This window comes from Vipera berus (genome assembly GCF_964194415.1).
Source record: "Vipera berus genome assembly, chromosome: 15".
In the NCBI taxonomy this organism is placed as follows: domain Eukaryota; kingdom Metazoa; phylum Chordata; class Lepidosauria; order Squamata; family Viperidae; genus Vipera; species Vipera berus.
The window spans coordinates 4,323,303-4,336,535 of NC_138218.1; the positions used below are offsets into that span (position 1 = coordinate 4,323,303).

Genomic DNA, 13,233 nt, shown 5'->3' on the forward strand with positions numbered 1-13,233 from the left:
TTTATTGTTTCATAATGCATTGGGTGTAAATTTTGATTTATGACTTAACATTATTCTAAATAAATGGTATGGACAAAATCACTGCAAGTAGCCTTTGTAGATTTTAAGCCTACATTTGATTCCACTTGAAATCTTGGTAATGTGGAGAATACAATATAAAGGCATGTTACTTTTTCTCATTCAGCATTTGTACCAAATGTGCTAACCAACCTGGTACCTCTTCAGAAAAGTCTCACAGGGCTGTATTTAGACCTCCACCCTCTTTAAGTTGTATCTCAACTCCTTGACAGCTCATTTCATCGTCTCCTACTTACATCTGCCTCAATCTGTGGACCCTTCTTCCTGTATGCTGAGGATATGGATAGTATCTCACGGAGCTTTGTTGGCTTTACAAAGTCTCTTGTTTCTGCTAAAAAGCCTTGAAGACAAGGAGACCATAGACAGCATCCAATTTACAAGAGTTTCATATATCTGGGGATGGCTTTACATGATGCTGACATTTGGAAAACCCATATAGATTATATCAAAAATGAGATGGAGCCGTTCTTTCACACCCACAACAATGAAGGCCAAATTAGACCTAGATTGAGCCATGGCACATTTGCTTCAATTAGGAATTGAGTGGGATGATGATTTAAAGGCAATTTATTAGACTTATAACAAAAAGATTTCCCTCAATGAAAAGAGGGCATCCAGGACACAGAATCTGGTTTCATTTTATATGCCATATATTAGAAAAAGTACAAAACAAGACTTAATTGAACGGAAGAAATCATCCTGCTCAGTTATTCCACATATAGGCAATAACATCCCATAATATTAAGCATAACCATTGAAATGTGCATTGCATTAAAAGAATCTTCACAAGGGGAAAAGTATCACGAGTCAAATGAGGTGCGTTTTCAACCACACAATTTCAGTTCGGCATTTAACACAATCATTTCCAAGCATCTAGTAGATAAACTGGGCCTTTTAGGCTGAAACACTTTATGTAACTGGATTCTTGACTTTCTTACCAACAGGCCCCAATATGTGCGAGTTGGAACAAATACCTCTAGTATCATTTTCATGAGCACAGGTTATCCACAGGGCTGCCTCCTAAGTCTGCTGCTGTTCACCCCGTTGACAGCGCTCAGCCTCGTCTCAGCCTTCCATCCTTCTGAGGGTGTAAAATGAGACCCAGATTGTTGCGGGCAATATGCAAATAATGGTGACCTTGTAAATCTCCCAGACAGCACTGTAAAGCACTATGGGGTGGCAGATAAGTCTAAATGCTATTGTTATTTTAATGGCACCGTTGTGACTGAGGGTCTGCACACTCAGGCATATTTAGTGCTTTTTCCCCATATGTACTGTATCCTTTAATGTCCACAGAGATGTTCGTTAACAATAAAGCTCTTTCCACACTCAAAGTATGGTTTTTCTCCCAAGTGGATCGATGCTTATGAAGACTTCACTTCTCATACAATCTCTTTCCACACCCAGACACTGATGATTTCTCTCGTGACTTGAGTGTTTGATATGTATAAACGCTTGTCTAGGGTTTGTCTCCTGAGTGGATAGTTTCATGTGTATCAAGGTGCCCCCTCTTATTGAAGCACCTTCCACACTCCAGGCCTTTATGTGGTTTCTATACTTTGTGGGTCCTTTGATGTCTATAAAGATTGCCATTCTGAGTGAAGGTCTTTTCACACTCCAGGCATTTATACGGTTTTTCTCCAGTGTGAATTCTTTGATGTCTATAAAGGGTGCTCTTCACACTGAAGCTCTTTCCACACTCCGGACATTTATAAGGTTTTTCTCCTGTGTGGGTTCTTTGATGTACATAAAGGTTACTACTCTGACTGAAGCTCTTTCCACACTCCAGGCATTTATGTGGTTTCTCTCCTGAGTGGAACCTTTCATGTACATAAAGGCTTCCCCTCAGACTGAAGCTCTTTCCACACTCCAGGCATTTAAATGGTATTTCTCCAGTGTGAATTCTTTGATGTCTATAAAGGGTGCTCTTCACACTGAAGCTCTTTCCACACTCCGGACATTTATAAGGTTTTTCTCCTGTGTGGGTTCTTTGATGTACATAAAGGTTACTACTCTGACTGAAGCTCTTTCCACACTCCAGGCATTTATGTGGTTTCTCTCCTGAGTGGAGCCTTTCATGTACATAAAGGCTTCCCCTCCGACTGAAGCTCCTTCCACACTCCGGGCATTCATACGGTCTCACTCCAGTATGGATTCTTAGATGGTTTTTAAGAATTGTATTTGTTTTGAAGGATTTTCCACATTCCGGGCACCGATATTTCTTTCCTCCTTCCTGGATTCTGTGGCGTTTCCCGAGTTTCCCGCCTCTTCTGAGGGACCCTCCGCCCTCCAGGCCCGTCTCGGGGTCTCCACCCGTTTCCCGCTCCCCGCTTCGCCCTCCAGGCGGCCTCCTTTCGCGGAGTCCCCTTCGGCTCATCCCTTCCGCGCCTTGCCCGCCGTCTCCTCCCGGGGCTGCTCCGCGGGGCCTCCTTCCTTCCTTCCTCCGCCGTGCTCGCCCGAACTCCTGCAGGGGAGAAGGGGGAGAGGCGGGTCACGGCTTCGTCCCTTCCACGGAGGGGAGTCCCAGCCCCGACCGGAAGGCCGAAGCCTCGGCCTCTCAGAGAGACTTTCCGGCCAGACCTCCCTCCCAACGCCCGTCCCGCCAGACCAGGCCTCGGGCTCCCCCGCTCCCCCTGCGCCCTACCTGCCTCCCAGCCCGTCCGCGGGCCGAATCAATTAGGTGCCTCGCTTCTATTCGTTTCCGGAAGCGGAGGCGGGACTTCGCTGAGAATCCTTTTCCTGTTATCGGTAGCTTTTCCTCTTTCCTTGAAAGGACCGCCCCGAGGAGTCCTCCTGCCAATCGCCGTCCTCTCCCGAGCCACCAATCTGCGCCTTCCTTTCGTTCGATCAGCCAGAGCGCGCCTGCGCAGTAGCGAGAGGTTGTTTTCGGCAAAGTGGGCGGGGGAGCGGCTCCCTTTGAGCTTTGGGGTCCCGTCTCTCCTTCCCCCCCCCGCCTCCAGGCTGGCGGAGCTGACGGGCCTCCCGGGCTGCGTCTCTCCCCAGGCAGGGCGGGGTGGGGAGTTGGGGGGGCGCTCCCTCCCTTCTTCCTCCCTGGGGGCTCCGGCCAGGCCCCCCCGCGGCCCCCAGGCAGCCCCCCTCCGCGCGGGGGTGGGAGCCGATGGGGAGAAGGGCGGGGGAGGCGGGAGAGCAGCCTTCCCGTATCTGGGGGGCGCCCCGAGGAGGAGGAGGAGGAGGAGGGAGCCGGGCTCTTCCCCAAAGCCCCCCCCCCAAGGCCGGAGAAGCAGCGACGAAGGGAAACCGAGCGGGGAGGGAAGCAGCCAGGGAGGAAGGAGGGATTTCCTGACAGGGAGGGCAATAAACCAGCGGGACGACCTGCCCCCAGAAGCTGTGAATGCTCCAACACTGGAGCTTTTAAAGAAGAGTCATTTGTCTGAAATGGTCTAGGGCAGGGGTAGGCAACCTTGGCTCTTTTATGACTCGTGGACTTCAACTCCCAGAATTCCTGAGCCAGCTATGCTGAGGGAAAAGGGAGAGGTTTCCAAACTGAGCCGTGCTGGCTCAGGAATTCTGGGAGTTGAAGTCCACGAGTCATAAAAGAGCCAAGGTTGCCTACCCCTGGTCTAGGGCATGGGGTGTCAAAGTCAATTTCATTGAGGGCTGGGTGGGTGTGGCCTACTGGGTGGGTGTGGCTAGAGTGCGTATGGCCTACTGGGTGGGCATGGCCAGCTCTACATCGTTGGCATCAAGGGTGCCTATGGGGGGCCTGGGCAGGAGTGGGACAGATCTGAGGGTCTCTGGGTCAGGGCCAATGCTAGTGGGAGGCATTCCCTCACTGTTTCCAGGATGGCTTCGCGGGCCCCATGAAACCACAGGCCGGATCTGGCCCCCGGGCCTTGTGTTTGACATGTCTGGTATAGGGTCTCCTGCCTGAGCAGCGGGTTGGACTAGATGACCTCCCACATCCCTTCCAACTCTATTATTGTTATTATTTACAAGGTCCCTTCTACTTCTGTGATTCTGATCTCGTGGACGATCCTGGCTTTCTCGGGGTTTTGCTGTTCAGAGTTTCTGCCTCTCATTCCCCTCACTCTGCATTCACACCGGAACGTCTTCGCGCACGTGGGGGAAAAGGAAATATAAATAAATAAATATAAATAAATAAACCTTTATTGTCAAAGTACAACATGTGTACATTGAGATTAGCTGAGCCTCCCCCTGTGCTCTCTCCCCCCAACACACAGTGACAACAAACCCCCCATCCCACCACACTATGTGAACCAACTACACCACACACCGGTCTCCCAAGTCAATTCTGCATAAGATTATATCCCATTTAATTTATTGTATTGTTTATATGCATTGTTTATATGTATTGTTTGACTTTAAATATTTATATTCAGCTCATGCTTTTCTCAAATGTTTTTCTTCAGTTTTTCTCTCTCCTGTTCTGCCCTACCAAAGGGGAAGGGGGAAAGTGGGGAGGATGAAGGAGCCCCGCCATAAATTGGCCTTAAGGACCATCTTCCCCAGCCTCTCAGGGTGCTTCGGACTGGAGTACATTTGGGGTGCTGTATAAGAGCTAATGCTGCTACCCCTTTGGGAGCTTCCTTTGAGAGAAGAATCCATCCACGCCCCGAGGGTGGCAGGTGTGTCTCTTCCTCAATCCTGACTTCCATCGCAGGCCAGAGATTGAAGTTTCTGCGCAGGATCTTAGGTGTTCCTAGCACTGCCATCGAGAGAGCTCTGAGTCGGTTCCTGGGATCTGTTGCAGCACCTCTGCCAGCTTCCGAATCCAATCCCTGAGTGCTGGGACTGGGACTACTGTCAAGCTGTCAGGAAGGATAACTGCAAAAAGCATCACAGGGGCAGCAAAGAGGGTTGGGTCAGTCAGCCCCCTCCCCTCTGGCGGCATCCCCAGCCCCTCCCTGCCCAGACCCAGCTTCTCCTCTCTGGCCCCTTCTCTCCCCAGGACCCCTTTGCAAAACTGCAGCTGAGGGGGGGGGACCCCTCCAACGCTTCTACCCTTCATACATGTTTTTTTTTTTACCTTTGTTGGCCTTTTGGCACCCTGATGCTCAAGCTGCCGCACAGGCACACATTTTCCTCCTATGCACCCCCCACCGCCCTTTGGAGGGGGCTCCTGTTACAGCTGCTAGCTGGGCCCCGGGTTGGCAGTTATCTGGGTTGGCAGTTATCTCATTTTCTTCCTACAGCTGATTGGCAAATCAACACACCTGTTTATTTGCCAGCACATTTGCAAGTTAATTCTCCCCTGCCCCCAACTTACCTGTCCATTTCAATGGGCATCTGTAATCACCCAGCTGCTGAGACATTGGAAAAAGTGCAAAGAACAGCAACTAAGATAGTTAAAGGCCTGTTGGGACTTTTTCCCCATTGCCAGCAGTGGGGTGGGCGCGGTTTTGGTGTGACGCATCCGGCCCGTGGGTCGTCACTTAGACATGCCTGGTCTATAGGGGCTCCTGCTGGAGTAGGGAGCTGGACTGGGAGACCTCTCGGGTCCCTTCCAGATCTATTCTAAACTTGAATTTGCCTTCAGTAACCACCAATGTCAGCTCTGAACTGTTCCCAGGAACTCATTTCAGCTTCAGCAGCTCAAGCATCAAACCCTGAAGAAGACAAAAGGGGGGGGGGGCAAAGGACATTATGCTCACTTTTTCCCCTAAGTCAGAGAACCAGCCCACAGGATGGTTGTTGCGCCCCGAGGATTTCACTATGATGATTTGCCACCTTGGAATTGTCCCTGAAAGAGAAGCCAGCATCCACTCGGGGATTTTTCAAAGTGGTTCTCTGGGATATCCAAGGGCAGGGAATTTGGGGGAGGTGCCCAGTTATTTAGGAATGACTTTTTTTATTAAATTTAGAGAGCAGCCCACCTCCCAATGGCTGGGTGGCTTAGAAAAGATAAAAGGGGAAAGAACGTGTACATCAGGGCAAAACACTTACTGCATTGCACAGCAAAACGCTCTCTTGCTCAAACCACCTGCAGAACCCCAGCGCAGGTGCTAAAGCGGCTGGACCTCAATTAATCTTTTCCCAGATCAGCCATTAGTCAACTGAGCACAGAAACCATCCTCACGTCACACCCTACAGTCCGTATCTTCGCAAGCACCTTCAAGGTATTTTCTGAATAGCAATACAGACTGAGCTGGTTCTTTTTTTTTTAACTTTCCAGTGCTACACAGCATCTCTTGCATTTCCTCGTGGTCCCCCATTAATGTCATTAAAATTAAACTACCAAGCAAAATAAAATGGTACAATCAGTAAACCGTAGCAATAAAGGAAATAGTAAAATGGTCCCGTTCAGAAGTGTGCTTCCTAATGCTTGGGTTGATAATACATTATGCGCTCAAGTTGAAACACACTGGTTGAGATGGCAATGAAGGGCAAATGTCTATGGGGATTCTCAGTTGTCATTGTCGCAAGAGGCAATTGGACTTTGAATTTCTTTGAAGACGTTTTGCTTCTCATCCAAGGAGCTTCTTCAGCTTCGACTGAAGGAGCATGGTGCTTCACTGCTGCAGGAACCGGCTGCAAGTAGAGCACGGGGACTGCTGGGAATTGCGAGAGATGGTGAGTGGGAGGCTGTTCAGAGATGAAGAAGCGAAACATCTTCAAAGGAAAACAAGAAAGTCTAGTCGCCTCTTGAAAAAGGACCTTATTGGATGGTAATTAGATTTATGATAAATATTCAAGGAGTTTCTTAGCCTTTAATAAACCTTTGTGCACTACATCTCTAGGGTTGCATTGACTTTGCTGGGTATTGAAGCATTGTAGCAACACTCTTATCTATAATGGGGCGGGATGACTCAGTGGTTAAAGACTGAGCTTGGAGAGATGACAGCCCGGGTTCGAGACTCAAGAACTGTAGACGACCAGGCTGAGCCCGAGGGGGTCAAATGTGTCATAAGTCATGAGTACCTTTGCACCCACAAGAGATCTAACTTGCATGTGCCTCAGCTACTGAAAAAAAATCTGTTCTGGCTTGCTGAGTAATATATAAAATATAGCACCACAAATTTGTGAGGATAAGTATCCATAATTGAACAGGTATATGCACTCCTTGCAGTATTTGCAAGATGTGGATCAATTTGTAAGAAACTATGAGTGATCAGAGAAAAATAATTTGTGACGTCATTCACATTAAATTATGAAGCAACTCAAAATAGCACAATCATTAAACTGTAGCAAGAAAGGAAATAGTAAAATGACCCGGTTCGGAGAGTTAAGATGGCTGATACTCGGGCTGATAATACATTATGCACACAAGTTGAAACACACAGGTTGAGATGGTAATGAAGGGTAAGTATCTACATCTGGGTTTTACTGGATGGTAATTAGATCTGTGATGAATATTCAAGGAGTTTCTTAGCCTTAAAAACAAAACCTTTGTGCATTACATCCAGTGCTGCACTGACACTGCTGGGTACAGAAGCATTGTAACAACACTCTATAAGGGGATGCAATGGCTCAGCAGTTAAAGACTTTGAGCTTGTCAGCTGGAAAACTGACAGCCCAGGTTCAAGACCCAAGGGCTGTAGATGACCAGGCTTAGGTCGAGGGAGGGGCCAAATGCTTCATCGGTCGTGAGTCCCTTCGCACCCACAAGAGATCTAACTCCAGCCCACCTTGAATTCCTTTCTATTCTTAACTCCCGTTAATTTCCCTTGATGGTTAGTAATGCAGATTCTTGTAGAGAGCTTAAGTTTATGATAATTTTTTATACACATTTGAACTGTCTGGATCTCCGTTTTTTCCTGGTGCTTGACAAGAGATGCGTGATGGGACGAGCCCCAGCTTCTGCCCAATTAGCCATTTGAAAACATGCAAATGAAAGCCGATAAACAGGTAACACTTTGGTGGGAGAGTATGTCTCTGCACGCTGGGTCTCTTGGCGAAGAAACACAGATGAGCACCGCCCTTAAGAATCGGAAAACAACTGCATGGGGCAAATCATTCATCTGTCCATTTCTATGGCTTTGCTTCTGTGTAGATTCTTGGATGGTTTGGGGAGAATTCCACTTCTTTTGAAGGATTTTTCAATCTGTACAAATGTAAACTTTCTTCTCCGGGCGAGGTCCATAATATTTACTCAGGCCTACATTGTCACTGAAGCTCTTTCTGCACTCCAGGCATGTACAGAGTTTTACTCTTGTGCGAACTCTTTGAAGTTGATGAAGGTGTCCACTCTGAGTAAATTTCCTGCCAATGCCAAGCATTTATAGGACTTCTCACCTGAATGGATTCTTTGATGGGTATAATAGTTTCCTTGCTGACTGAAGCTCTTTCCACACTCCAGGCATTTGTAGGGTTTCTCTCCCGTGTGAATCCTTTGATGTTGACAGAGATGTCCACCCTGAGTAAAGCATTTTCCACACTTCAGGCATTTAAAGGGTTTTTCTCCCGAGTGGATTCTTTGATGTGTATGAAGGCTTGCCTGGTGACTGAAACTCTTTCCACACTTCACACATTTATATGGTTTCTGTCCTGTGTGAATTCTTTCGTGCCGACTGAGGTGCTCTGCCCGACTGAAAGTTTTTCCACACTCCAGGCATTCATATGGTTTCTCTCCTGTGTGGATTCTTTGATGTTGACTGAGGTGTCCGCCATCCGTAAAGCTCTTTCCACACTCTAAGCATTTATATGGTTTCTTTCCTGTGTGAATTCTTTGATGCATGTAAAGGCTCCCATTTTGACGGAATCTCTTTCCACAATCCAGGCACTCATATGGCTTCTCTCCTGTGTGGATTCTTTGATGTTGACGGAGATGGGCGTTTTCAGTAAAGGTTTTCCCACACTCCAGACATTTGTACGGTTTCTCCCCTGAGTGGATTCTTTGATGTCTATAAAGGTGTCCCCTTTGACTGAAGCTCTTTCCACACTCCAGGCATTTATATTCTTTTTCTCTAGTGTGAACTCTCTGATGATTAGAAAGGCTTCTCCTCTGACTGAAGGTCTTTCCACATTCCAGGCATTTATGGACTTTTCCTCTCGAGTGGATCCTTTGATGTTTACAAAGGTTTTCCCTCTCACTAAAGGTCTTTCCACATTCCCGGCATTTATGCAGCTTTTCCCCGGCATGGATTCTTTGGTGTCGAAGGAGGTGCCCACTCACAATAAAGTTTTTCCCACACTCCAGGCATCTATATGGTTTTACTCCAGTGTGGATTCTTTTATGTATGTAAAGGTTTCCACTGAGCCTGAAGGCCTTTCCGCATTCGAGGCATTTAAATGGTTTTTCTCCCGTGTGGATCCTTTGATGGGCATAAAGGGTTCCACTCTGACTGAAGCTTTTTCCACACTCCAGGCATTTAAATGGTTTCTCCCCAGTGTGGATTCTAAGGTGGTTTTCCAGGTTTTCATTCGTTTTGAAGGAACTTGCACATTCTGTGCACTGGTATTTCTTTTCTCCGCCCGTTTCCCGCTCCCCGCTTCGCCCTCCAGGCGGCCTCCTTTCGCGGAGTCCCCGTCGGCTCATCCCTTCCGCGCCTTCCCCGCCGTCTCCTCCAGGGGCTGCTCCGCGGGGCCTCCTTCCTTCCTCCGCCGGGCTCGCACGAACTCCTGCAGGGGCGAAGGGAGAGAGGCGGGTCACGGCTTCGTCCCTTCTCCAGAGGGGAGTCCCAGCCCCGACCGGAAGGCCGAAGCCTCAGCCGCTCAGTGAGACTTTCCGGCCAGACCTCCCTCCCAACGCCCGTCCCGCCAGACCAGGCCTCGCCCTCCCTTCTCCTCCAGAGAGCCTCTCGGATTGCGACTCCCGGCATCCCTTGCGCCCTACCTGGGTCCGAGCCCGTCCGCGGACGAATCAATTCGGTGCCTCAGTTCTTTTCCTTTCCGGAAGTAGAGGCGGGACTTCGCTGCCAGGCCTGTTTCCTGTTACCGGTAGCTCTTCCTGTTTTCTTGGAATGGACCGCCCCGAGGAGTCCTCCCGCCAATCGCCGTCATCGCCAGAGCGACCATTCGGCATCCTTCCGTTCAATCAGCCAGAGCGCGCCTGCGCAGTAGCGGAGTTTCGCTTTGGCAAGGGGGGGCTGAGGCGAGGGGCTCCCCTTGACCTTTGGGGTCCCGTCTTCTCCCCCCCACCGCATCCAGGCCGGCGGAGCTGACGGGCCTCCCGGGCTGCGTCTCCTCCCCTCTCTCCCTCCTCCTCCGGGGTCTCTCCCTGGGCAGGGCGGGGGGGTTGGGGGGCTCTTCCTCCGGGGGGGGCTCGGGCCAGGCTCCCCCCACGAGTTCTGCTCTTCAGAAGTTCTGCCTCTCCTTTCCCTCGCTCTGCATTCACACTGGAACCTCTTCGCGCACGTGGGGAAATAGGAGGATCTGCAATTACCTGTATTCTTGGACTTTAAATATTTGTATGCCAATGATGCTTTTCCCAAATGTATTTCTTCGGGGGTTTCCTGGAGACTAAAACAAATGAAAAACGGTGGCAGGGTTTGGAGAAAAGAAGGACTAAGGGGGGACTTGACAGTTTCCAATATTTGAGGGCTTTTTCCAAAGCACCAGAACAGAAACTGAAACAAGAGAGAAGCAACCTGGAATTAAGAAGAGATTGGACAGCCAGTTGTCTGAAATGGTATATTGGGTCTCCTGCTTGAGGGGGGCGGGGGTGGACTAGGAGATCTCCAAGGTCCCTTCCAGCTCTGTTCTAAATTTGACTTTGAATTTTCCTTCACTAATAACCAACCTCAGCTCTGAACTCTTCCCAGGAACTCATTCCATCTTCAGCAGCTGAAGCATCAAACCCGGAAGAAAGAGTGGAGGGGGGGGGCAGATCTTGTCCTGCATGCCTGAGATAGAAACCAAGTTCCATCAGGGATGTTTCAAAGGGATCCTCTGAGGTATCCAAGCGGAAGGGATTGGGGGAGGTGCCCATTTATTTCGGAATGACTTATTTGGAGAGCAGCCCAACTCCCAATGACTATGAGTGCCTTACAAAAGAGAAGAACAAAAAAGGAAAGAAGGAGTACACCTTATTGCATTGCACATCATAGCTCCCTCTGGCTCAAACCACCTGCCTGACCCCCCCAGTCCAGGAGCAAAGCCTCCTCCTCAAAGATGTGTGGAACATTTGTTGGGTGAAGCACAGAAATCTCTGGGTGATGCTGTTCGAGAGGGGAGGTGGTTGCAGCTCTCTTGGGGGGCAACATGAAAGCAATGGGCCATCGCTGCCTTTCCAATTCCAGTCCCTGCTGTGCTCCAGGTGCTAAAGAGGCTGGACCTCAATTAACCTTTTCCCAGATCAGCCATTAGTCAACTGAGCAGAGAAACCATACTCGTGTCAAACCCTACAGTCCTTATCTTCACAAGCCCTTTCAAGGGAATTTATGCACAGCAATAGAGACTGAGCTGGTTCTTTTTTTAACTTTCCAGTGCTAGACAGCTTCTCTTGCATTTCCTGGTGCTGCCCCATCCAAGTGCCAACTACGTGTAAACAAGCTTTACTTCTCAAGTCAGCCAGACATGTCCAGGGACAGAGTGAGAGACACCTGGCTGGAGAAGGTTCCCTGATGGACACTGTCCGGGCGAGTCCTTGCAATAAGACTCAATGGCAAGGGAAGCCCTCACATTTCCACAACATGCTCAGTTTGGCTAGTCTTATGCCAGGTTAAGTTGGCCTCCAAAGAGCCTGTTGAACAATGCTAGGGGTCTGGATGTGCAAACCGAGGAGTGGGGAAAGAAGTCTTGTGAACAGAGCCTCTGGTCCTGCTGGGTTCTTTTTTAGGGCTTTCCCAGGTCAGAAGTGAGCAATGATGGACCTTTTATGACTTCAACTCCCAGAATTCCTGAGGCCGCTTGGACAGTATTTGGCTGGATCGTCCTAAAAGGGGCATCCTTCCAAGCCATCGCCCTGTTCCTTCCTTCCCTTTCCCAGCTTTTCCCTGCAGAGGGAGCGCGCACTCTCGCTCTGTTCCGTCAGCTGCACAGAAGGCGACAGTGCTAACTTACTTTTCCTTCCGCCTTCTGTAAAGAGGGCGCCCGCAGCCTCCATCGCTTCCGCCCAGCACCAAAATGGCGCCCACCAGCGTTTCTCCTCGTAGGCCTCTTCCACGTCAAGAAGCGTGACTCATCCCATGTGAAAGAACGTATAGATTAGAGCAACCAATAGTGCAGCGCAGCTCTAGTGGGTCCTCTTCCCGCTGCTACCCCGTTCAAGGCTGGAGGGCTGTAAACCGAGGCGTGGGACGAGATGTTTGAGGGACCCACTGAGGTCTTTCCTGCGAGGGGCGGTGGGGGGGCACGGACTTTCCCGGCCCTGCAGATGAAGTACAGCTGAGCGGCAACTGCCCCACCGGCCATCAGGGGGCAGCAAAGGATGGCTGTTAACGCCACCTGCCGGTCCTCGGGAGCCCTGCAGCCCAGAGAGGCTGGGCCCCGGGTTTCTTTTGGAACACAGCTCATCCTCCGAAGGGGATAGTAGAGCAATGGCTGGCCCTAAATTACAGCTCACAACAACCTGCTCAGGTAGGCTGGCGAAGGCATTCCAGAGGCTGAATGGCAAGAAATTGCCAGTTTATAGTTCAGCACATCTTGTTTCCGTTCACACAACACAACTTCCTCCCTAGGGTCTAAAAACCACATTCACATGTGCTAATTGTGGCAGTGTTGAGAAGGGCTGGATTTCCGGGGCTTTTCCTGTTGTCCAAGACCAGCCTTCCTGCTCGAGTTACAGCCACCCTCTCAGCTGCCCCTTTTCTGGGCCATCCTGGATGCAGCTGAATCCCTTCCTGAAGGAGGAGAAGGAGCCAGAAACTGTCCTCTCCTAAGAATTCAGATCAGGGCCATGAAATAGAGGCTGAGAATTGTTCTGGTTGGTTCTGCTTGCTCAACCTGCATCATAAATACTGTGCCTACTTTGGGCCCCTCAAATTCTGTACAGGAGAATCAGAGAAGGACAAGGTGAATGGTCGAATCCTCTTATTGCAGCTAAAAGTATTTAGGGGTAATTTTTTTTCAAATAATTTCAATTTACTGTGATATCTGTTGAAACTGAAACAATTAAATGGCATGGACAATTTATTGTTTCATAATGCATTGGGTGTAAATTTTGATTTATGACTTAACATTATTCTAAATAAATGGTATGGACAAAATCACTGCAAGTAGCCTTTGTAGATTTTAAGCCTACATTTGATTCCACTTGAAATCTTGGTAATGTGGAGAATACAATATAAAGGCATG

General features: G+C 49.2%; 1 protein-coding gene across 7 annotated transcripts; it reads right to left on the reverse strand.

Moving 5' to 3' along the window:
• Positions 1-627: 627 nt before the first annotated feature.
• LOC308674854 (uncharacterized protein) lies at positions 628-12,991 on the reverse strand. 7 transcript variants are annotated; one of them, XM_081339665.1, is made up of 10 exons: positions 12,001-12,991; positions 10,739-10,841; positions 10,382-10,458; positions 9,833-10,048; positions 6,004-9,618; positions 5,503-5,666; positions 5,087-5,360; positions 4,033-4,884; positions 2,723-2,940; positions 628-2,542 (listed from the first exon to the last, which is right to left on the reverse strand). In XM_081339665.1, the coding sequence occupies exon 5, from the start codon at positions 9,533-9,535 to the stop codon at positions 8,204-8,206; it is 1,332 nt and encodes a 443-aa protein (XP_081195791.1). In that variant the 5' UTR covers positions 9,536-9,618; positions 9,833-10,048; positions 10,382-10,458; positions 10,739-10,841; positions 12,001-12,991; the 3' UTR covers positions 628-2,542; positions 2,723-2,940; positions 4,033-4,884; positions 5,087-5,360; positions 5,503-5,666; positions 6,004-8,203. The 7 variants fall into 7 exon arrangements, with proteins under 7 accessions (XP_081195791.1, XP_081195789.1, XP_081195787.1 ...); XM_081339663.1 differs by having other exon boundaries at positions 5,087-5,273; positions 5,327-5,666; XM_081339661.1 differs by having other exon boundaries at positions 5,327-5,666; positions 7,686-9,618.
• Positions 12,992-13,233: the final 242 nt, after the last annotated feature.

Coding starts and splice junctions, on each gene's coding strand:
- LOC308674854 (XM_081339662.1), bottom strand. CDS start 9,535: ATGAGCCGACGGGGACTCCGCGAAAGGAGGCCGCCTGGAGGGCGAAGC.